Consider the following 25,703-nt stretch of genomic DNA (forward strand, 5'->3'; position numbering starts at 1 on the left):
CTATACCGATGATAAAATAATATTACCGTAATGATGGCACGACTAAAGTACAAGTATTATAGAAGTCAAACGCTTCGAAATAATGACGACCCTCAGATACCGAGTCTTCTGTTATTCGACTTATCAAGTGCCCGTAATTTGTACACATCAATATAGTGCAATTAGTTTTTTGAGTGTTTTTTTTTTTTTTTTTATTATTTATGATTTTACCGCAATTCGAGCACTTGAATCTATATATGGCTAAAAATACCCGTATAATCAATATCTCAATATATATTATGATCTGTATTTTAACTCGGATTTAGGTACCTACTTTTTAATTAACTAATTATTAATTTCATTAAAATTTTTTACAATTTCCGTACAGATTTACCGAGAGCATCATCGTTGTATCACAAATCGTATTAATAAATTGTTATGAAGTAATAATATTAGCGTATTATTGTTGCAGTTTTAGTTTGTTTATCAATAATACAATTTTTAATCTAAGTTTAAAACCTGTTTTCGTGTACAGCAAAACAAACATTGCAGCACGAGCGCGATGGTGTGTAGGAGTCGTAAACAAACAAAAAAAGAAAAAAAATACAAATAAAATAATACCTACATGATAATATTTTTTTAATGTCTCTATACGGTTAATCTGTGGCCCCTCAATCCTCTCCACATACAAATATATATTATTTCACAGTGTCCGTCATACATGCATATAATAATGATAGATGTACATTATACATATTAAAATTACGCAATAATGTTTATACGAATATTGTATGACTCCTGCGGAGTCGTCGTCTTAGATTTACGTATTATTACGTAGTAAAATGCCGAACAAAATTATTTTTACACCCATATAAATTATATTATTCGCATTTCATCTCGTAAACATGACACTTCCTATTCATCATAGAGTACCACTAGGCTTTAATTATAGTGCGTGGTTATCGTATTTAGCGAGTATCAGTTAGACGCCTCTTATTGTTATTATCATATATCATTATGTAATAGTAGAATGTATAACCTAACCGGTCAATGGTCATGTTACAAGTCACTGTTATTTGTAAAAAAATCTATCATTACTTTGAGGCATACTAAAATGTAAGTATAGTAAATATGTATTATGATATAAAAAAGGTATATAATAAATTACTCGTTAGCAATTTTTTATCCAAGAACAACACTGAATCTCGGCATAACTACGAAGTAAAAATTTTGACGATAGTCTTACGTTTTTATGAGTACGACTAATATGATTCAAAATACATACTAAACGAATTTTTGCACTCGAACAAATTATAATATATTATAATTATATACTACCTATTTACATTGTTTTAATTTTTTAAGACATTTTCGATTGGGTTACTATTGATTCAGTCAAACTTATTGTTTTGTAATTAAACACCGTAATATTAAGATAAAAAAAAAAAAAGATGATGATTATATAGGTATCGCCGATGCTTTGATTCTCAATAGAATTTTAATTGTAATTCAGTTATTATTTCTAGAGTTATATGATTTCTTACTTAAGTGACTAGTATTCCCTATGCTCCTCTATGTATATTGTACATAATATATTATATAATGTATATTCTTATAATAAGCCCCAAAACTTTGGTGACCTGCAATAAAATGTTTTGTTTCGTGTCTTAGTGCACAGTTTATTGACTAATAATACATATGATGTTTACCGACTGAAAGCAAATAAAACATAAGTTAGTGGCCGAGAGATTCGAGTGATATTGAAAAGTGTACCTATGTCTCCAAGGTGTGATATTCCTGAGTTGGAAAAATATTTGGTTTGAGCTCTCGCGGGAAGTAAAAAGTTGTTTAAGTAAACTTTGAAATAAGTTATTACAATATATATATAATATATATATATATATATATGTATATATATATATATGTATATATATATATATATGTATATTCCTGTCAAATATTATTGCATAATAATTTACAATACTCTTCGCTATCCATATAATATAATATACTATAATACTATAACGTGTACTTTACATACCATAGATTCAAAAATATTATGAAACAAAAAAAATTTCGTCAAGTTCAATTTTTTTTATGTGATAAAACAATATAAAAATATTATTTTAGTGCATGTTATCGCTGATTTAAGTACAGAATATTATAAAATTATGTAAATAGATCCCCAGACTCTAAATTATCTCAAAAAATTAATTGTATGATTGACACGTTAAGTTAAAATATGTGTAAGCACTTGCTAATAAATTTCTTCAATTACGTGGTAAATAATTTGAAAATACACTAAGGCTCTGTTTAACCATATTACATATCGAACAAATTATAACGGTACTGCAAATAGATTCGTGTCTTTGCTGTTTTTAAACTTTAATATAAAATAGAGAAAATTGAAGAAAAAAAATATTTTTGTCTTTGTTGATAAAAATGATACTTAATCGATAAAAACACCCAATTTGAAGATAATATTGGTCATTATCTTAATATATAATATAGAAAATAATTATATGAAATTAAATTAGAAATCAGCCAAGCCTTCATAATCTTCATATAAGTTAAAGCTTATTTTGTGTAATTTTATTTTATTTTATGCATTTAAAATTTAAAATGTCTATAACAATTTAAAATTTTGAACAATTAGTTAATTATAGTTATAACTTGTATTTAAATTATCTAAGAGCAGTGTAACTTTTGAAAAGAATATACTGTAGCGTGCACTACAACTTTCAGTTTATTAAAGTCTTAAATATTTATTTATAATTAATTATAACTTTTCCACTTTATAAAATGAAATTAAAAACTTACGATGTTATTCTAAAACGTATTAAATAACAACAATAAAAAATGACTTTTTTTCTTAAAAATAGTGTTTTGTAATAACTTCAAAGTACAAAAATTTAAAAATATTTTCAATAAATTTGATATTTTTTAAGAAAATTATTGGTTTCTTTTAAAATAATTACTTTGTGAGTTGTGAGTATAATACACTAGAGTTATTCATTTTTACTCCATACATTTAAATTCTTCATTTTTGAGTAGTAACTAGTGATATCTGAGTTATTAAAATGTAGTAGGTACATATACCAAAGATAATAATAGTTCTTAACAATGTTTTTACAAAAGTATAAAAAATTATTAAATATAATGTTCACTATTCTCAGAAAATGTTTAAAAATAATTTTGTAATATATAATATTAATATTATACACTATGAACGAAAAACCTTAAATAGGTGTCTAACTCAAAAACTATTGTTTCGAGTATCGATGTTGATAAATCATCAAGAAAAAAAATCATTCACATAAATCATAAGAACTCTCATCTATTTATAAAATTGAGTATGATGGAAAAAAATATTTAATGGATATTATATTATGTACATTATAGCATTTGGGGATTCCACGGACGGATGTAACCGCGGCTATTTTTGACGATTTCGTATGGAACCCTGCATGTACGTCACAGACCATTTTGTACGAAATGCATTATACTTACGAAATACAATATTATAAATCACTACAAGCACGCAGGCATTCTTTCAAAAGTAGTCACATATACGTTTTATATATGTAGATATATTATATGCATGTTTATTATTATTTATAACCACGGATGTGTGTAACTTGTACCTGGAGGCGTGTGAGTAACTATCTTTTTGATCTAACTATTTACTTCTGTTCTAAAAGACTTTTAAAGTTGCTTATAAATATAATGCAGACGTCGGTGTTATACTTGAGTAGTATACATAAAATAAATCCATTGTGCAACCGAAAATTCCTATCCGCAACAAAATATTATGCTTTTTTTGTTTTGATTTCTTCAAATTGTTTTTATTGTTATTGTTTTTGAACTTCAAATGTTTTATAATTTTTGTATCAAAAATAGAGCACAGACCAGATTCTTTCAGATGAAGTGGAATGCGAATTCTATCATAACTGCATAGTACGATTTTTAATTCTTATCATCAAAAGCCATGGAATTTTAATCAGTAATTTGTTTTGGCAATAATATAAATAGTTGTTACAACAATAAAATTTTCACCAAAATCAGTGTTACACAATTTTCTTAAATATGTTTATCATTCGTTAAAATCGTTGTAGTTATTAATTTATTTTATACAAATAAAATACTCACCTAATATCCTTAAAATGCTGTAAAAACATTTGTATTACCTATTAGGTTTGATAATTAAAAGCAACTTATTTTGTCCAAAATTGACCTTTCTGTTATCAATTAAAACTTAAAATCGGATATAGAACAACAGTTTAAATTTTCGTTCAAATTTATTTAACATATTTTATTATACACACATGCAAATTTCAATGCGATTTTATCTATTGTTATACTCAATACGTATCATAATATTAAATATTAATCGCATTAAAACTTATTACCAACTATAGGTTGGTATCCAAACAACTTTCTCTGCATAAAATTCAACAAAACTTATTGAGCAAAAAAATTAAGAAGTTGCCATTTTCCTTACTTTTTTTTTCGATTGGATTTAAATATAATACTAATTTTAAATATTGGTCAATATAGTTCTACAAAAAAAAATCATAATATTTTGTTTTCAATTTATAGGAATTCGATACATATAAATTGATATGTTTTGTATAATGTTACTCAAAATCACACGTACAAAGTTTAATACATGGCTGTTGATAATCCAAAGGACTATATCAGATAAATTTGGGTAAAAACGTTATCTTTTTTTATTCGATTTGTGGGCAAAAACAAAACCCAGCTTTTAATTTGTTACACAACTATAATAATGAATTCATTATTGTTTCAAGAATTTTTTTTTCGTTTTGGTTTAGCGTTTTTCATTTAAATATAATTTTTATTCATTAGACAAATAAATTAGAAAGTTTTATTAATATTTTACTGTATAACTTCGTAATATTTTCAATTCCATACTATACGATTACTACGACATAAGATAAAAAAAAAAAAACTAATGATAAAGTTTATTGAACAGTGATATTTAATTAAAAATAAACCGAGATAGGTGTATTTGGTATCTATAATAATTATTTTCATATAGTTAGATCAATACAAAATTGAACAGACAATAAAAAAAATATAATATATTAAATTAATAAAGTGAAAGTGTATAAATAACGAGTAATTACTTAAAATATATAACACTAAACATAATATATATTTTATTGAAAAAGATAATTACAAGTGTTTCATTCTACGATGTCAGATAATTTAATAAGTTAATCCCAATCGATATATTAATAATATATTGATTACATACGTATTACGTATTATGCATATATACAGAAAATATTATTATTTTTCAAACACTAAACACAATAATTATTCCTAATCATATAAATAATTTCAACGTAAAACATTACACAACTTCAAATATAATATTATAAGTAATATCGGTTAAAATTATTATTTATAATGTTTTTGATGTTTCATGGACACACAAGAATAATACATTTTTTTCTGACTGAGATAAACTATATTCACCTTGAATAATAATGCATCGCCGATAAACAATTTTTACTGTTCTATAAGTACTTATTAGTACTAATAAGTAATAATAAGTATATCTAATAGTAAATTCAGTAAAAATGCAACTACGTTTTTTTTTTTTTTTTTTAAAGTTCATTAGTTTATAATATAAACTTTATATTTTCCCTAGTTTATAATTAATGCTAAAAGTTTCTCAGTATTTAGATTATTTAAAACTATTTATAAGCATATAATATAAATATATTACATAATAATACAATTATTTAGTAATTTAAGCTAATATATTTTAGTTAACATTTATTTAAGTTACTGAACGAAGTAAAACCTGAAATTTTTTTTTTATTATTTCTAGACTAATTTAAATGTATATTACTATTTAAATGACTTATAAAACATAAATCGATTGTAACTTAAATTTATTTTATTTAAATAACGTTCGAATGATTATTTTTTATATGATACTGGTTTGTTTATTTAGTTTATTTATAAATATTGTAGACGATTTAAAATTAATAATTCGTGTATAAATAACAATTTTGTTCAAAAGGTTTGTAATATGACTGAAAATCGATTAATATTATATTTTAATTTTAAAATATTACTACGTTGTATTTATTTTAAGTGTATATATTCAATAAAACTTGATTTTACATTAACATTCATTATGCATAATCATACATGCATAGGTATTCATAAAAGCACTTATTATTCAGCTATATGTATATATAAAATATAAATATAAAAATTATGTAGCAGTAATCGAGATTTTTCCATTTCGTACTTCGATTAATTGTTTATTGTCACATTAATTGTCATTTTTGTTTATCAAATTACTGGTTTCGTAATCACATGATAAATTATTTATCAAAGTATAATATTTTGGTGAATATATTTGGTGAATCGGCTTATATATTATATACAATCACACTCGATGATTATACCTCTAAATCTTTTGTGTAAATCTTTTATGCTTTGATGCTCGTACAATCACACATCAACAACACATAAAGTACCTAATTATAATTATTAGTTTAGTAATAAGTATCAAAATGAATTATTATGTGTATAACTGATTTTTCATAATAATAATATAGATAATAGCCTTAGTGCAATGGAAATTACTACTATTAAAATATGTGATTGGCTTGAATGCTTGAATGGTATGATATACTACAGTCTACAGTAGACTAAATTAAATCGGGATTTATTCATATTATAAGTCCGGAGTTCGAAATTATTATATTTTACTTAGGTCTAATTTATGCATAATGAGGTTAATATGATAATTTAATATTGTACCGTTTAGAAAGCGCATATTTTAACTTATAATAATATACCTCACTCATTTTACAGAGATTACAGAATTTCTCGTGCTTTATTATACATTTTTACAGTTTAAGCATACCGAGACTAATTAATAGGGCATATTTGAAATAAATCACAAAAAACAACAAATTTTAACGGATACAAACATCGAATCACGGTCTAAATATCCAAAACTATGGTTAAGTATTTGGTATTACATACTGACCCTAAATATAATATATGGTAGTATATTATACTAACATATATTTAACAATTTATTCAATATGATCGTCAACTAATACTTGAAATATAAAAATAAATGCATATCAAAAATATTGTTGAAAATACTTTTGGTAGTAACAAGTTATTAGAAATAACTTCAAGATAGTAATTCAATATTTTGAAAACTAGAATTCGATACACACAAAATATAACGAATAATTAAAATATTATTGTAAGTATCTAATTATTGATATGGATGATTGATATTTATATATAATAATAAATGGTAGAATTTTATTGTTATTTTAAAATATATACAACTTACATTATATAGAGTGATTCACCAAGTATGCTTATCATACTTTTATTCTTTAGTAATGTACATTTTATTCAAAATCTAATTTTTAAAATTTTTAAATAAATTTACTTTAAATCTATTTTGTCGAGAATTTGAAATTTGGATCTCTTTTATCATATAAGGTACTATTCTGTGGAAATAAAATTGGCTTTATATTAAAATTAGAATCACTTTTTTTGTTAATGTAAATTGTTAATTGGATCATTTTTTTTTTAAATTTTTAGGCATTAATATCGAAATTCAAAAGAGTAGCTTTTAAGTTCTTAAGACTTATTCTTTAAATATAATATACTAAACTAAAGTAAAAACAGGTATCTAGTTCATTTTTATTTTTTTTTACACAGAAATGAACTTTTTATTAGAAAACAACTGTTTTATTATATTTTAAAGCCCCGGGAGTTAATGTGGTTTGATCAAACTTTTCAGGGTATATTTTCTCGGAGATTATCATCAAACATACGGAAAAGATAAACTAAAAAAAATTCAATTCAGCAACTATAATGGTTGTCTTACTATAAAAAATAATATATAGGTGCACTCTAAGTATTAGATAATATATATTTATAAAATAAGTCTATAGTATGGTTTTATTATATATGTTTAAAATTGAAAATAACTGTTTATTTCGTACTAATCCGTAGTATGTCAACTTTATTGATAAGGGAGGTGGAAATAAGTGTATATAAAATAATATTTGAAAATTATTGAAAAGTATTTAACTGGTATCTATAAATACGCTTTATTATAATATTATGTTCTGTTATATCCATTATCTCCTGTTTATACGACGCACATTCTATACCTCTGTAATAATTGTAAGACTTAATCGAACAATAAACGATTAATAAGTGGCTGTTTATTTAAATTACCGACCATTTGGAATCTAAAATACATTCTAAAACTTGAGGCAAATCAGAATGAACTTTAAGTTTGTAATAATCTACAATATTTTTAAAAACTTCTGTATAATAATATAGGGTATAAAACACTAGACCGATTTACAGTAAACTTTACATTGCAGTGTCTGTTATTATGGCTTGAAAATTTCTAAAATACGATTATGCAAGTTAAATGTTTCCATAATAGTTGTTCGAGAGCTTTCAAATATTTACACGTTTATTCATTCGTATATTTTGTCTATCTTATACATACGTCTTTTCTCTTACATCATCTCATAAAGTCATGATATAGCTTGCAGGTTATTTTTAATTTATATGTTATTTAACAAATTAATATAAATGTATACAAAATTATAAATTTAATAAAAATTCTTCAATAAATTCCAGGTCTTACTTTATTTCTAATTATTATTATTTTTTTAATATCCTAAAAAATTCTTTGCTGAACCATTAGTATCAAATTATGAAATGTACAACAAAGTAAATAATAAATACATAATATTAACAATTAACCTCTTAATCTCGAATAAAATTTCGACTTTTCTTCTTTATTTGTTGCCAAACACGTGTTTTCCTCTTATTTAAACTAATATTGTTACCAGCCGATAATATGATATTATTATCGAATATCGGGGTTTGTTTAATGGGTTATATAAGTATAAAATATTTAAGTTAAAACTTTCAAAGAAATGTGTGGCTGTGTGTAATAACGTAGATACTATATTGTTTATGTGTTTTTTTTTTTTTTTATTTAAATTTGGGTTGTTGGCTATGATTTTGTAAAATAAGTTGAATTGTTAATTAATTTTGTTCTATAATTTTAAACGCAGTATTATGATTCTCGAGTACCTATTGTCTAGTATTTTTTTTTTTATTATCATTATTATTTTATACATAGATATAGGTATAAATTGATTTTATACATTATTTATATTTCCCTCGAGGTTTGACCTATGGAGTATGTTTCGAATGTATATTATGAATCATCATATAATTTTATTGAGCGTAAGTACTTAATAATTAATAACAATACGCGCCATAATTGTAAATTATAATTGAAATTCGAAAAAGTCATATTTAATACAACGTATAATTTCAATAAATTATGTATAATGGTTAGTAGGTAGTAGGGATGGTACCTGTGCAAGAAACATATTATATTTTTTCTTTTCATTAATGTCACGTATTTTTCATTACGATTATAGACTACATTGTATTCATACGCTCATTCTTATGGTTTTATTTTTGGATATTCTTACGACGTCGCATCGGGACGATTTGGATTGTTGTATACATCAACAATGGTTACTGCAGGAATCGGGTATCTGCTGCTTTCGCCGCACACCCGACGTCACGGCGGGCATGTAGTTAGTGTACGCGCTATCAAAGACATAAACAAGGAGAGTACAGAAATAAATATCTCTACGCTGATCGTCGCAGAGATCCGATTTTAATTGTCTTTTGTTTTCGTCGAAAATACATTTGCAGTCTGTCAGGCTGTCTGTCGGTCGTCGGAAGCCGACAGTAGCGCCGACGGTGGCGTGCTCGTCACTTGGTAAATTATTAATACGTCTTATTCCCATGCGCGCCTATACTGTACAGGATGTGAATCGTATAGTGGTCGCAAACAACCGTAAATAAATCCCTCCGTGTTCTCTAATAATAATAATAATAATAATAGAAATAAAAACTGTTTTCTCATCCCAGACAACGTGTATTACATATTTACATCCGAAGACGTGGCCGCGCCAGTTGGCTATGTGTACATCCCATCACGTCCGGATTCCATGGCAGTGAGCGATTTTTTAGACATTTTCTTAATTTTTTTTTTTTTTTACTTCCACCAACCACTCGTGAAACAACATATTTTGTTTGATTACACCGTACACCAACGTGCTCATCGTTAAAATCGCTATAATTATTAGAAATCGTGGCAACTATATTATGGTAAATTGCGGTTATATATTTTTATTTCACATTTTTACCCGATCGATAACCAATTAAATATGTATTTACATTGTATAATTTTTTTTAAATTGGATTGTATATTTGTGTAAGTAGGTATGTTTACGGTTGATAAATTTCAATAGTAGATTTGCGGTAGATGTGGGATCTGGGTCAAGTTATTCCGCGAGGGTTGAAAGAAATTTTAAGATTGTCCTAAATATATTATGCAGTCATTCATGACAATATGTCAGTGAACAGTAAATGTCTCGGCGTATTTTCTCTTGTCATCAGATTTCCACGTATGGGAGTGCCTACGATAGATTTTTATTCGTTTTAGCATCGTTTTAATTGTTTTAAATCATTACTATTATATCAAGCAAACAGTATTTTTAGGAGATAAAAACTATTGTCGTCCACTCATCATCGGACGATATATCATGGAATAGTGGCGTGGAAATGAAAATATAATTTTATAACATCGTTTATAATAGCTCTCTTTCAATAATGCAAAGGTGAATGTGTGAACAGTGAACACCGAAATCAAGAATCGAATTACGTTTCCAGTTTTCAAAGTTTTGCGAGTAGCAGTCGACATTTTTTTTGTGATGTTTTTCATCTATGTTCTCAACAGTAGACAGGCGTGTAATGTTTAATAGATATATTAATGTAATAGTATAGATGTATAATAGTATAGCTTAGTAACTTTCCTGTTTCATCAAAGCTTATTCGCCGCCCTACATATTTACACTATTCATAATACATCTCCGAATAAATTTCTTGATATCGCATATTTACCATTTTTACTTTTAAATGAAAAAACTTTTTTCTCTCATTATCCACAATAATTTTAATACATTTTTTTTCATTGATCTTTGTGGGATATAATTTTGTTCAACGTACTTTCTAATAAATAAGAAAAAAGCATTTTTCATTAAAAAATAATATTTGACATTATATTGTACATTTACTCTAAAAAGTAAAAATTTTAATAAACAGTGGTCGAAAATATTCTTTTTTAACTAACATTTTCTAAAATAAATACTCTAAAATGTAATAAAAATAATTTCTAAATATTTATTTTAACATATGCAAAAATATTAAAAAATGTATAGTTTGAAGTAAAAAAAAAAAAATGATTATTATAATTAAAACGTCTTCATTTTTAAAATAGTTTATACATTCAATTATTCTTTATCATAACATGATATAGCCAACAATTTTTTCTAATATTATCATACGTTTGTATACTAAGAAGCTAATTGATTAGTTCAACTTTATACATAAACATATTTAAAAATGTAAACGTATAATTGGATGTGTTTATCAAACGATTTTATCAAGACGAATAACAGACCATGGTCTGCTTAAAATACAGCATCTATATTTAGTTTAGTATACAAGTTTAAACTACTATTTTTCTTCTTTTTTTTTATTAATTAATAATAAATTATTAAAGTTCCTCATTTCGGTCCATCAATTTCCGTCTACTATCGAATATACTTAATGATTAAAAAATATCATTAATGTGCAAGCCAAGAAAAATTTAAAATAAAATATCTTTTACTTTGCCAAACTTAGTAATACATAATAATTAATAAACATGATCATAATTTATTTATATTATGATATGCATAAAAATGAAATGTAAATATATTTCTTGGTTAGACTCTCTACCTTCTACGACTAAATCCTACTTGCGTCGCTGAGGTATAACATTTTATTGCTTAAGCTAAAAATCAGTAATATACATATTCTGAGAAAAAATCCAACAAATCAACTATAGTTAGATTTTTTTGATTAATATCAATATTTCAGATAATTTCCAAAGTTCAATATATTAATGTAATTGTATTATAATATTGTTTTTACTTTATCTGATGATAATTGCAGATGCCTAAGCGCACATAAAAAAAAAAATCCAATACTATTAAATATTTACCTAAAAAAGCTTTTACTATTTAGTTTTTTTTTTTTCATTTTACATCGAGATTATTTTATTGCATTTTAGAAAGCCTAGTCTAATCTAAACAGATTTTCAAAACAATATATAAAAGATTATCTCTAATTTAAAGAATTTGTTATTAATATCAGAGCTCATGACGTGATCTTAAAAAATGATTGAACTATAAAATAATTGGACTAATAAAAAAATTATTGTATTCTTTTTTCTTCTTTTTTTTGGGTTCCTATGTAAATACTGAAATGATACTTCTGCATAGACTACTGTATAATAGTATATTAGTAGGTACATTATTGATTTTACCATACATACGTGTACGTATTGGTATACCTCTGTAGTGTTTAAGCAAAAAATAATAATACAAGTAATAATTCATGCACGTATTAATAGCAGACTAACTCGTTCGATTCGAACACCGTAAACTAATGATAATAATATTATATAAAAGGCAGGAATTTCCAAAATACGTAGTTGAAAAGTTCATACTGTGTATATTAAATATGTTTATACGTGTGCTCAATATTCTCCGATTGCGATGTGCGAAAGTTATGTGTGTCCTCACTCCTTGCTATATATTATATTATAGGTATATTATATGTATATTGCATAATAAATTATGATATATAATGTCGGCCTATAAAATTTTAAAAATAAAGAATTTCGGTATGTGTGCCCACATGTACGATTATTGATTATAGTAGGAATATATAATAATATATATTATCATATTTTTAATGATTTCGAATTTATATTTTTTCTCCGAAAATTCCTGCAACGTTTGATGACATATTATACATTAAAAAATAATCGTTCAAAATTCAAATAAATCATTTATTCTAAATTCGAATTCCTAATTGAAATATTACTCAATTTTTGCAATCATTAATACAAATAAGAACCTAATTAAATTTTGCTGAACTAACGCAGTTGTTACTTTATTTTCATCTATCACAAACAAGGGTTCTCATGACTGGAACATTGACATGTGTGCCAAGTAAATACAGCCGACTGTAAAACACATTTGTGTTTGTAGTATATTTTTTTAGATAATGGAATGTAATATTATTGTATTGAATTATATCTTCTGTATTTTGAGTATAGAGGAAACCAATTTTGGCACTCAAAGTAGATAAAAATATCGATGTTTTTTTCCACCGACATAAGCATTATTATACAATTTTTATTTTTAAGATTTTAACTTTTAAAATATATTCTTAAAATAAACGAAAATAATTACTTATGTCCTTTAAATTTAATTAAAACTTAGCCATAAAACTATAATATATATATATACAATAATTATCATTATTATTTCATCATCGATGTGTTAACAATCAATAACATTTAACAGTGATATATTATTACATGTGAGACTAATTTTTGATTAGAATTTGGTTACATTATTATTAATAATATTAATAAAATAAAATTATATAAAGTATGTTATAATTGATTGATAAGATTTGTTCTTGAAACTTTAGAATATCTATAAGGTAGTTGGAAATCCTTAATTACCTTCTCTCGTTTTACATAATTATATATATATGTATTATAAAATCAATATATTTTAACATACCAAATATGTAAAATAACTAGAATATAGATAAAATAGATACACAACAGTTGTGTACCTGAAAAGCCTATTTATAACGCCGTGTGAATATTAGTTCATTGTAGAAATACATGTTAAGTATCCAAAATATATTATGTCTAACAACTTAATACACCCAGAACCTTGTCTGTATATTCTATAGCAATATAATCTCACATAATATGGTTATGCGACATCATATCGTTATAATAGTGATCGTGCTCGTTGATTGGTATTCACAAAAATATGTATAAAGGGACTATACGATTAATAATTCTACCCAATTAAAAGTATTCCAAAAAAAATGTTTTGAGGTTAATTCTAAATTAAATTTGTAATAAATCTAATAGTGACCATAGGTAAAGTATTTATTTTAATTTGTGTTAAATAAAATAAAAAAACAAACAAACAAAATAATACTTCCAAGATCTCTTCAAAAGTGAGGTCTATTTTTAATTAAATAAATCCAATAATTAAATGAAAGATAAACATAACTATAACGAGCATGAACACAATATACACATTTATTATCAAAAGTATACTAGGAACAGGGCTGAGATAGAAATTTATATGACCAATTTTTTTAATCTATTTGACCACAAATTGAAACAGATAAACATGTAATATTTAAACACGAATTTTTAAAACTTAATATATAAACAATTAATAAAAAAATAAAATTAATCAATAACAATTTTATAACATAATTTAAAAACTAATCACATAATATTCAGTTGAAACTAAGAACAATCAACAAATTCACCATGGAAAAGTTCGTTAAATATTTATTTTTATTCATAAGCATATCTGGATTGTAGTACAATAAATCATGCACTATTGATAAACGTATATTTAATTAATATTATTTTTCGAGCAATTATCACTATTAGAAGTAATTATGTTGTCGGCATTAATTTTCATCTTCATATTAGAGCAGCCTCTAAATTAAATTTTATATAACTTGCTAATTGCTATCGTTGTTATCTCTATCTACGCAAAAATATGTTCAGAATCCTAGTATAATATTATATAAAATACATTAAATTTAATTTAATAATATATAATTAAATTGGTTTAAACTAGTCATGTATTTTTTTTTTTTATATATATATAGAATTTTAATTACGTTTTTAATTAGTTATTTATAGATGATTAATAAATAAAAAGCACAACAAAATTATTAAAATTGGATAGATTTTTAAAAAATATTCAATCTCGTTTAAATTGATAAATTCAGTTACAATGTAAAAACTTTATTTTCATGTCTAAAGTTTATCAAATGTTGAATATTTACTAGTATATTTTTTTTTTTTTTTTTTTTTTTATGAAATGAATAGTAGAAAAAAAATCCCACGAACTCAAATATTTGTACAGCATTAAAATCCAAGTATTTTAAGAAGGTGTCATTTTGTTAGGTTTTTAAGTATAAATTAGTTTTAATTAATTTCTTGTAATAACAAAATATTTTATTTATGCAGTGACACGTGTCACTTAAACAAATGATCGTTTATTACTCATTCAACAGCATTATGCATCACACTGGTCTTATTATTTATCAAATAAATTGCCTATCAAAATATAATCCTTAGAAAATAACGCACTTCAAAAATTAAAAAGTATTTTTTTGTTTTTGTCTTACAACCATACATTATATCAAATTTATGTCCTGCATAATTATTTTGGTGCTGTCTGTTTTGATATGATAATGAATCGAATTATTGTCAAACTTAAAGCTAAGAATATTATAAATACTCGTATTAATTACATGATATTTTTACTTAAAAGTTTTACGGTATTTCAATTTTTAAGTAAATTATGAGTAAAAATATACATTAATTTAGAATGTTCGTAACTTGCTTTAAAATAGAAATATGTAAAAACCTACGCACAATTAAAGTTTTTACCCAGTTATTTTCATTGCATAAATTTTAAATAATTGAATTATAATTATTTCAATCACGTCTTAAATTCTAAATCATTATCATTGAAAATTTTAAAACTGCATCGGGTTTTATAATACAATTCGATGGTACATTTTTATATGCAGTTTAACTTGATATTTAAAAAAAAAAAAAACTGGCCCATAAAAAATGAATAACATATTAAATAAAATTTTCAAAGAATTGACTATTTTCAGTTACTTTAAAGATGGTTAAATAAGATTAAAAACGATAATCATTATTCTCATAGTCTCGATATTATATTAAATCTTGCCAAAAAACACATACATTCTTGGCATAAAATATAATAACATATGATGATGAATATTTTTTTTCTTTTAACACATAAATAAATACTATTTATTTAATTATAGTTTACAATAAAATATACTTTTACAAAGAAAAATTACTAATGACTTTGAAATACCTACCTAGTGACTAAATTAAATAATTTGTCAACTTTTATTAATAATTAAAGAATAATACATCAGTATAATTAATAAGAATTGAACTATTTTTATTTATCTTAAATTAATAATACATATTATATTTAATAGTTATTTAATCATTATCAAGATTAACCAAATAAATAAAATGTATAAACAGTAAACTCGGAAAAGTAAGATAAACAAATAAAATGAACGTAAGTAGTTATAAATAGATTTTAATAAAAATGTACAGAAACTTTATTTTTTATAGTTTTTTTTTCTGTTATTTTTCACGAATAGTCATTTGACAAGAAATATATAGTATAATAATTGAAACGAGTAAACGCCTATTTTGCGTGGTGTTCAATTAAAATAATTTTTCGAAATGGTCTATTTTAATGAGACTATTTAGTACACCTAAGCAATATTTGTTTATTAACTATTAAAGAAAAATATAATTTTATGAGGTATTTGTTTGAAATAATTTTCCGAAAATTAAAATTGAATAAAAACAGAATAAAATTCTTTACGGATGGACAACATAATATATTGTCAACCAGCCGACATGTTATTATATTTATAAAATTAATTCTAAAACCAGTCATAGAAATTATAAAACACAGAACAATTTGAATTATACACCTCATAAATAAACTGATTACATTTACAAACGATTCGTTTTTATACCTACTTAACGGGTTGAGTAATTAATAAATGTAATATTTATCAATTTTTAATAAAATATCATTATATAAAATAATTTCTAGTAAAAAATATAAAAAAATAATACCGACTACAATAACCTAGTTTGAATAATTATTAATATTAAATCTATTGTTAGGTAATGGTTTTAAAAATATTATAATAAATAATTATACAATACCATAGTATTTTTAGTATTGAAAAATATTAGAACAAACTGTAGGTAGGTATACTAATGTCGTGTCGACGTAAGTGTAATAATAGCTCGAAGTATTTTTAAGCAAAAACGATTTTATGTTTTTTTTTTTAAACCAAAAAAAATTTCGGTCACATGATTTTTGTCACGGCCAATAGGAACTGTATATATACAGCGTGTTTAAAAAGTTTGAAAACCCTCAATTTCCTATTACATCATATATTTATAAACGGTGAGAGCAATGGCCAAAGACGAATTTAATTACATTTATTGTAATAATTCATTTAAAAGACGCAACATATACCTTAGTTAAAACGTTATCACTGGACCTTCACTGCTCAGTCAATTTAAATTTAGAGCTCTTCTGAACGATAATTTTCTGGCAACCAATTAATTATAAGGATTTAATAAAAAAAAATTGTGTTTTGTATATTTTCTTACATTTTATATATGTAACGTACCAATATATGAAATGTAAAGATTAAAGAAAAACCATTCAATTTAATTTTAATACAAAAAAATTATTTTTGAAAATAATCTTAAAATTAAATTTGAACATGTTATTAATAAATTATATAAATATATATATTTTCAAAAAAGTTGAGTGCCGTAGTAAAAAAGTAACTAGGTAATATATATTATGTTAATTTTATATTAAAGTGATTTTTTACCTATGTTACCACATTTACAGTGATGTATCAATAATGTAAACAGTTTTTATTATAGGTCTCTGTATAATAAATATACTACATTTAATATTGTTTTTTAAACATTCTTACACAAGCTGATAATAATAGCAAAATATTACCAATTTATTATTATACTGTCGTCGTTGAGTAGTGAGGTCAGAAACCTAGTCGTTGTTGATGTTAGTTTGAGCTGTCTATGAGCACGTTTAAATTATATTTTTTAAGTCATTCAATATAGAAAATTATAGATAAAATAAATAATTAGAAAAATTAAAATATATTTTAATTTTAATTTAAAATATTTTGTACATCGTATCTCGTATCATGGCCGTTGATTGGTTCTTAAGATATAATGGGGTATTAAATAAAACGTGTTGACGTATATTGGCTATTATACTGTTTTAGTGCTATTTCAGAGCTAAAATGCTTAAAATAAAATCGTAAGAGGATGCAATCTTCGAGAAAACGACATCCGTTTATGGATATTTTATCAGTATTTATTTTACGATTTAATATACAAACAATAATCATTATTACACTTATTTTTTTTTTAAAACACCTGGCAACTCTTTTATTACACGTACCTACTATTTTGAAAAAAAACGTATGTTTATATCTTCAAAACATATATTATTGTTCTATAAGATTGTGATAAATATCTAAATCATGTAACTTGTTTATATCCTCTAAAGCCACTATAGAACTATTATTGTATTCACTGCTCTCCGAATTGTGCAGTATTTTAACTTTTCATATCACGCATATGACCGTAAAAACACTAACAACGACGGAATAATGATATATTTTATATCTACACAAGTATTAAATGCACATGATAATATAATACTCGACCGATGGCAAACCGAAACGAATGATAAATTATAATCCGTATAAAAACAATGTATTTTATTATTGTGATATGAGATTATAGGTGTGAAATTCGGAGAACATGCTTCAGTGTATGTATTACACGAACTAAGTGCTGGTCATTGAAAATATTGCAATGCATTCAGTCGTTGATGTCAGTGCGGTCAAAATGCACTACACACATTTTCGCAATATGATAATAATAGTATAATTGTATTATTACCCCTTTATTACCTATTAGGACTATTTTATTTTTTTACAGCGTCTTTTTACATATTAAAATATCAAATCTCTACGTATCACCTCATACACAATTAATGATCTATTTTTTATTTTGCATATTCCGAATAAAATAAATAAATCATTGCTTACTGTGTCAACCATAAGTAAAAAAAATGTATTATCATTTTTTTTAACGAAATTGATGTTATATGTGATTATATATAACACTGATATTTTCAGTTTCATCAAATCGGTAGTTTTGTCTTTGACCAAAACATTTCAAAATCTTGTAAAAATAAATTCTATAGTCTTACATTTTGTGAGTAAAACTAACAATAATGATTTTATGGTTTACTTAATCTACACATTTTAAAATCATAAAATGCTTCATTTCAATAACCGACAGTTAGAAAACTATAAGTAAAAATGTAATTTTGTATTTTATTATATTATTTTTAGCAAAAATTAGTGCTTATTTTACAAATTTATACTTCATTAATCGAAGTTCTATTAGTTGTATTAACATTTACAAAGTGGATTAATTTTTCCCGGACATAAAATGTTCGTATTCTTGACCTATAATATTATATTTTAAATTTCAATTCACGTACGTATGCTTATGATTAATACTGCTAAATTAATATTAATATTATTGTCATGAAAGTATGTCAACGTTTTCGAAATAATATTTTTTCATTGAAATATTAAATTTATAAAAAAATCTGGAACTCACTATATAGTATATTAAATAATAATAAAAAGGTGTGATTATTTTTCATTCGAATAGCACTGGTGGTATCTGTACGTTATTTTAAACACAACATTTGTGTTTAGTTTAATAAAAGCTTTTATAAACATGAAAATCGATTGTCAAAAATAATAATTTTTGTCAAACATCTATACCCAACGCCCTTATAACGTATTTATCGAATCAAACTCTATCACGTTTATAATTAATTTTATTATTATAGTGTCGTGTTTTTACTCATAATATTATTGTTTGTAAGACGTATTATACTATATTAGAGTGGAAGGTAGTATCTACAAAAACTTAATTGATTTAAAAGTGGATCATCATTATTTTTACACTGTTTTGCTTGTTAACAAAATTATTCAATAATATTTTATTAGTTATTTGTATTAATTTACCTCAGACATTTTTATAAATAATGTATACCTGGTTTTTGTAAAATTAAGTAAATACTGCATTTTTTAATAATCAAAAATGATAACTATTATTTTTAAAAAGACAGTTTATCTAATAATACTCATAATATTATGTTCATGTCAATTCCAACTTATCAAAGATACCTATTTGATCAATTTTAAAAACATACCCAATGAAATATGATAATATTAAAAAAAAAATTTTTAAAAATGTTCAATTTTATTAAATTATAAAAATGTCTTTAATTTTAATGAAAATAATTTAAAAGATGCACATTCAATTGTTATAAACATGTAAATTACTGTTAGATTAGGTTAATCTAGGATTACTGTTGATAAATTAACACTATGTATACCCACATAAATTTACTAAACACCATATTATTATAGCTATACACCAAATTATACTATACACTGAATTTTCATCTTTGGTTATCAATTACTATTTATTTACGTAGTATTTTCTATGATATTTTTATAGATACTACACTTCATGTTTAAAGCTCGATTTGACAGTCAATATATCATATTTTACTACACGTCTTTAACCTATTGTGAGAACGATGTAAGCCGGCGCAATCGACAATTTTCTGGAATAATGTAATTTTTGAAAATTTGTCGGTATTGCTTCGCGACGTACGCCTATATAATAATAATATGTGCTATGGACATCAAATAAAATATTATACAGTACAACAGCGAGTTGTACACCTGACTGCGACTGGCACCGCAGCCCGCTGCCCATGGCGGAATAGTATATGGGTTTGGCATACGCGCCACGCGCCACGCTACACAAAACTTATTCTTGTCCGCAGCGCACGCCGTCCCGGTAATTTTGGCATCTCCGACCGCCGTTGTCGACGGATAGGAAAACGTAGTGGCGGTATAAAATACAAATTTAAAAAAAAAAACACGAGACTAGTCTTCGCCGCATCGCATTGTACTCTCGGAATATTATTCTGCATCAAACGTAAGCGAAAAAAAAAATAAATAAATCGTAATAATGATGACAATAAAAAATATAATATATTTGCACCGACCGCGCAATAATATAATAATAATATTATCTCTAAGTTTATTTTTTTTTCTCCGTAGTCTGGTCCCATCCTTTTTGCACTACTCTGCTGCGCCACTATCACACTCCGTCTAGCCAGTCTACAACAAAGACGTACGGAGGCGGAGACGTTTCTTTTAATGGTTTATATTAAATTAGAATTTATATATATATTAATATTATTAATTTAACGTGCGCGACGAAATGTTATTTTTGTAAAAAATGCCTCTGAGTTTTGGCATTGGTGGTTCAAAAGCAAAAGCCCACTGTGCCTCGTTTTTTGTCTTCTAAAAATACGAGGGACATAGACCGTTCTTCTTTTTATATATTATTACTATTATTATTATATTGTTATTATTATAATCGTCGTAAGTGATCATACGTTAAAATATACGATAAATCTTTGCGACGACGATGTTATCGTCGCAAAATATATAAGTACTTGGTATACATATAATTTAAATACAATAAAAGCATCACGCTAGTTTTTGATCGTTTTTATACGTTGGTCGTATTCCAATATAATAATGTGTAAAAAATAATAATCAGCTGTACAGTTGATTTACTCTGTAGAGGGGGTGACAAGTTAAGTTGAATCTATAAGTGTGTCTAGATTATGCGCAAAACTATTATACTAAGTTAATAAGAAAATAACTATAATAATAATAAAAATAGTAAATACTCAATATCTATACACTTCTCTATTGAAATGAACGGCTAACTAATTGATTTTGACGGTGTCAGTATGAATGATAAAGTATACTAATAACATACTCGAATTCCTTCCATCAATCACTTTGACGTGACGAGTCGACCGACTAGCAAATTCTAATGGACTCATTTAAGAAATAAGTTTGGAAAATTTTTTATGTTAATACTAAATATATGTACCTAATATGTCATATAATTCAATTATTTTATTATTATTGTGTGCAAATAAAAAATGGTCAGTCATTAGTCAATATTCTAAATGTCGAAGTTTGATTTAAAAAATGCTAAACAAATGCTTTTATTTTGTTCAAACTATAAGAACGTTAGTTTATCAAACTACAATATATCATAATTATTTATGAATTATTATTATTAATGTAAAATATATTATACAGCGTCAGACTTCGAAGGGTTTTTATAAACTTCATATTATATCATCATTAATCGTCAATAAAATATAAGCTATATAGAAATACATAAAAATATAATATATAAAATATGATTTATATATATATATATAAACATAAATTAACACAATAATTAATAAACATTTCAAATAATATGGTCCTTACACTATTATTTATAATGGCTATGAAAAACCTAAAATAAAATTTACCAATTGGATCACAATGAAAAAAATTAAATTATATATTTTTACTATCATAAATTGAAAACTGTTAGTAGTACCTAATAAAAATAGGATTTTATACCTCTTGAATATATTGTTATAATTTTGAATAATTCACAAAATGTTTAAAAATATATATTTAATCTAAAACAAAACAAACTTAGCTACACTTGATCTATTTCTATAGGTAGCGATCCCATTCAAATATTTCTTGTAACAATTATTATTTTATTATTAAAATGATAATAATACTCTTTAAATATTATCATAATTTTGTTTTATTTTTAAAATACTTTATAGCAACCCTGAAATTTGAACTCTAGATAAAATAGATGATATTATAAACATTATAATACGCCGTGTAGTTTCAGGCACCTTATTTTGAAAGTTCGAAATACACAGAAATTCAACATCATTGGTAAATCTTAGTTTAATGTTGTATCCTATAAATTTATCATCGACATTTTAACCAACAGCTGATATGGGTACATGGACTCAAAACAAATTATTTCCTACGAAATAGTTTAATCTTCTATTATTGCCACAAGCATAATAATTGTGACAGTTGTATAATTATTATATTAAATATCGTTATAACTTATAGTTTACGCAAATATTCCGCCGTAATCGAGTACAAGGGACGGACTATGAAAGCTGGAGTCGCCTCCTATAGCTGATAATTAGGGCTGGAATTTTAATGCCCTAATAAATCTCAAAAAATGCAAAAATACTTAAAAAAACTCAAAAAATGCAAAAATAATTAAAAAAAACTCAAAAAATGCAATTTAAAAATGCGTTTATATTTATTATGGCTGAATCAAAAAAATTGTTTAATTAATTTTTGGTTTTTATAATACTGTACGTTGTTACTTGTTTTGTTGTATTTTTGTTTTCTTAATCATTCATTCTAAAAAATAATTTAAAAAAAAAAATGTTTAGTATTTTAACTTATTTTTGTTATCACAATAACATGTACCTATGCATGTATGATATAATAAAAATAATAATACATAATAACCAGTAGGTATAAAATGGTAATAATTTAAGCGGATTGTCCTAATTATGATAAAATTGTTATCGACGATAACTTGTCGAACTATATAATTTATTAATCGTTTCGTCGGCAGTTTGCCGAGAATCTCTTGTTAATCGCAACAATTTTCGTTCATTTTAAATTGTGAAAAATGCCCTAAAATCTTAAAAAAATGCAAAATAAAAATTACTTTAAATTAATCAGCATCACTCAAAATACATTTTATGTTTACGGAGCAACGTTTCGAAACACTAGAAATAAAGATGCATTTGCATCAAAACCCCAACCCTACTAATAATATTTCAAAGACACCTTTCTCGGTCATTGTTTAGTTTACAAAATTTTATATAATATGATTATGGTGTATCAATTTTTAATGTTACCGAAATATTTTTATTTACAGGCATTTATCCTTCCTTCTCCTCCTCCTCCTCCTCTTCCTCCTCCCCCCCTAAAAAATATTTATTCTTATTATTTTGTGCCGCTGAAGTACGCAAATTATTGGATTTCATGTTACTGTTGTATTGTCATTATAAATTCTCAACAACGTCATTACGATAGTTACACGTACATTATGAAATGTTCAAACAGTTTTTACAGGAATTACCATTATTATTGTTCGTTCACACTACACGTGTGACCGTATTTCTTCTATGCCGTTTTACAAACGTATTAAAATCCATAAATCAATTCTCTAACATACATCACACACGTATCACGAATAGGTAGGTATTGTATTCGCGCGCGAATTTCTGTAGGTACACGTACCTATATAGTTTGCGAAAGGCCGCGTTGCATGTCTAGAAGAAATTAACCTCGCTGGGGCTGATGAGGAGATAGACAAAAAAAATAATAATAAAGAAAATAACGACGAAATATATAGTGTTTATTAGAGTTCTATATTTTTTTTTTCCCCAGACGCGCGCATACTGTATGCATATACATGTATACGATTTAAAAGTTTTATTTATTCTGGTATTTATTTATTTATATTTTATACATATATTTTTTTCACCCTTCTTAGAATTATATGTATCGAACATAACCGTTACGTAAATAGGGTTTGTTGCCTACGCGTGATGTACCTATATAAATATAAACATTTAATTGAAAAAAAAAATACCGACGCAAGAAAACGGGAGCAGCACATTTTTTAATATACTTGTTACTTATATATGTATAACTACATCGCGATGTAACGCCGCGCATAATGTTATATAGTCTCTATTATTAAATTAAATATAAAACCCGTAGGTATAAATGTCGCTAGGCCGAGGAAATTAGACCGGACAGTTATTACTTAACGTATATATTTATATTTTTTTTAATACACTATTCCGTTTGGTGCAATGAAAGACCGTTTGCGCGCGGCGGCGGCGGCGGCGAATTCGATGAATATTAAACGTTTATGCCATCGAGAAGTGTGTACGCGCACGTCCTGGACTTTGGCCAGTCCCGTCACATTAAAAAATATATCGGTCTGGCGACGGAATTTGCGCGTCCGTCGAAACAAACAGATATCGTCCCCGTGTTTTTAATGGGTTTATTTACCGCGACGCAAACGCGTCGATACTGCAGCGCCAATTAAATACGTAATATGTATAGGAACGCCAATCCGATCGCGGCAATCGGACGTAATAAATCATAATATTGTGCACGATTTAATGCGATATTAAATTATTGTTGTTATTATGAAACGTTTCATAAATGTGCACAACGAACACACGAAACCTCGACGAGCTAACTGCTGTTGCAGTAGCCGGCCCGCGAGTACTATAATAATTACGAGTGTATTATCTTGGTTAAAAAATAAATAGCTTTCATTAACAATCAAAGAATAAGTTAGGTTAAGTCTGTCAAATCGAAAGCTTGTAATCAGTGCCATAAACCAAAATGACTGTATTTGTAGTATAATTTGCATAACCAAAAATTGTGTTTACTATACAATTATGTTATACTTTAATGTTTAAATATGATATTAATTGAGCATTACGAATTAAATTTAGTACATAAAAGGCATTTAATCGAAGAGAAAACGTCATATGTTTACATTTTAAAGCTATTTTTAGTTTAGTCCAATATAATTTATTTACTTTAAAAACTTAATGTTATGCTTTTTAAACTATTAATTAGGTATCATGAATTATGGTGCAATATAAAATGATTTAAATTTATAATGCTCGAAGAAAATTTAAAACTTAAGCTGTTGAATAGGTAACCACTCTGTTGTACTGCAGTATCTCATTGAGTTGATAATTTTAAATATATAAGTGTTAAATTAAAGTTTAATAATA

General features: G+C 25.1%; 1 protein-coding gene across 3 annotated transcripts in view; it reads left to right on the forward strand.

The window, feature by feature from the left end:
- LOC112603744 (RNA pseudouridylate synthase domain-containing protein 2-like) overlaps positions 1 to 25,703 on the forward strand; it is a 397,666-nt gene that overhangs the window by 313,989 nt on the left and 57,974 nt on the right. The window contains exon 1 of one of the 3 annotated variants that reach the window (XM_025352471.1): positions 10,017 to 10,067. The exons of the other annotated variants lie outside the window; for them this stretch is intronic. Within the exon in view, the coding sequence (XP_025208256.1) occupies positions 10,062 to 10,067 (6 nt within the window). The 5' untranslated portion in view covers positions 10,017 to 10,061. Of the gene's footprint in view, positions 1 to 10,016; positions 10,068 to 25,703 lie in introns of those variants that run through there. 3 annotated transcript variants of the gene reach the window in all.

Source organism: Melanaphis sacchari, unplaced genomic scaffold (assembly GCF_002803265.2).
Source record: "Melanaphis sacchari strain LSU unplaced genomic scaffold, SCAv2.0 Contig110_pilon_pilon, whole genome shotgun sequence".
Classification (NCBI taxonomy): Eukaryota; Metazoa; Arthropoda; class Insecta; order Hemiptera; family Aphididae; genus Melanaphis; species Melanaphis sacchari.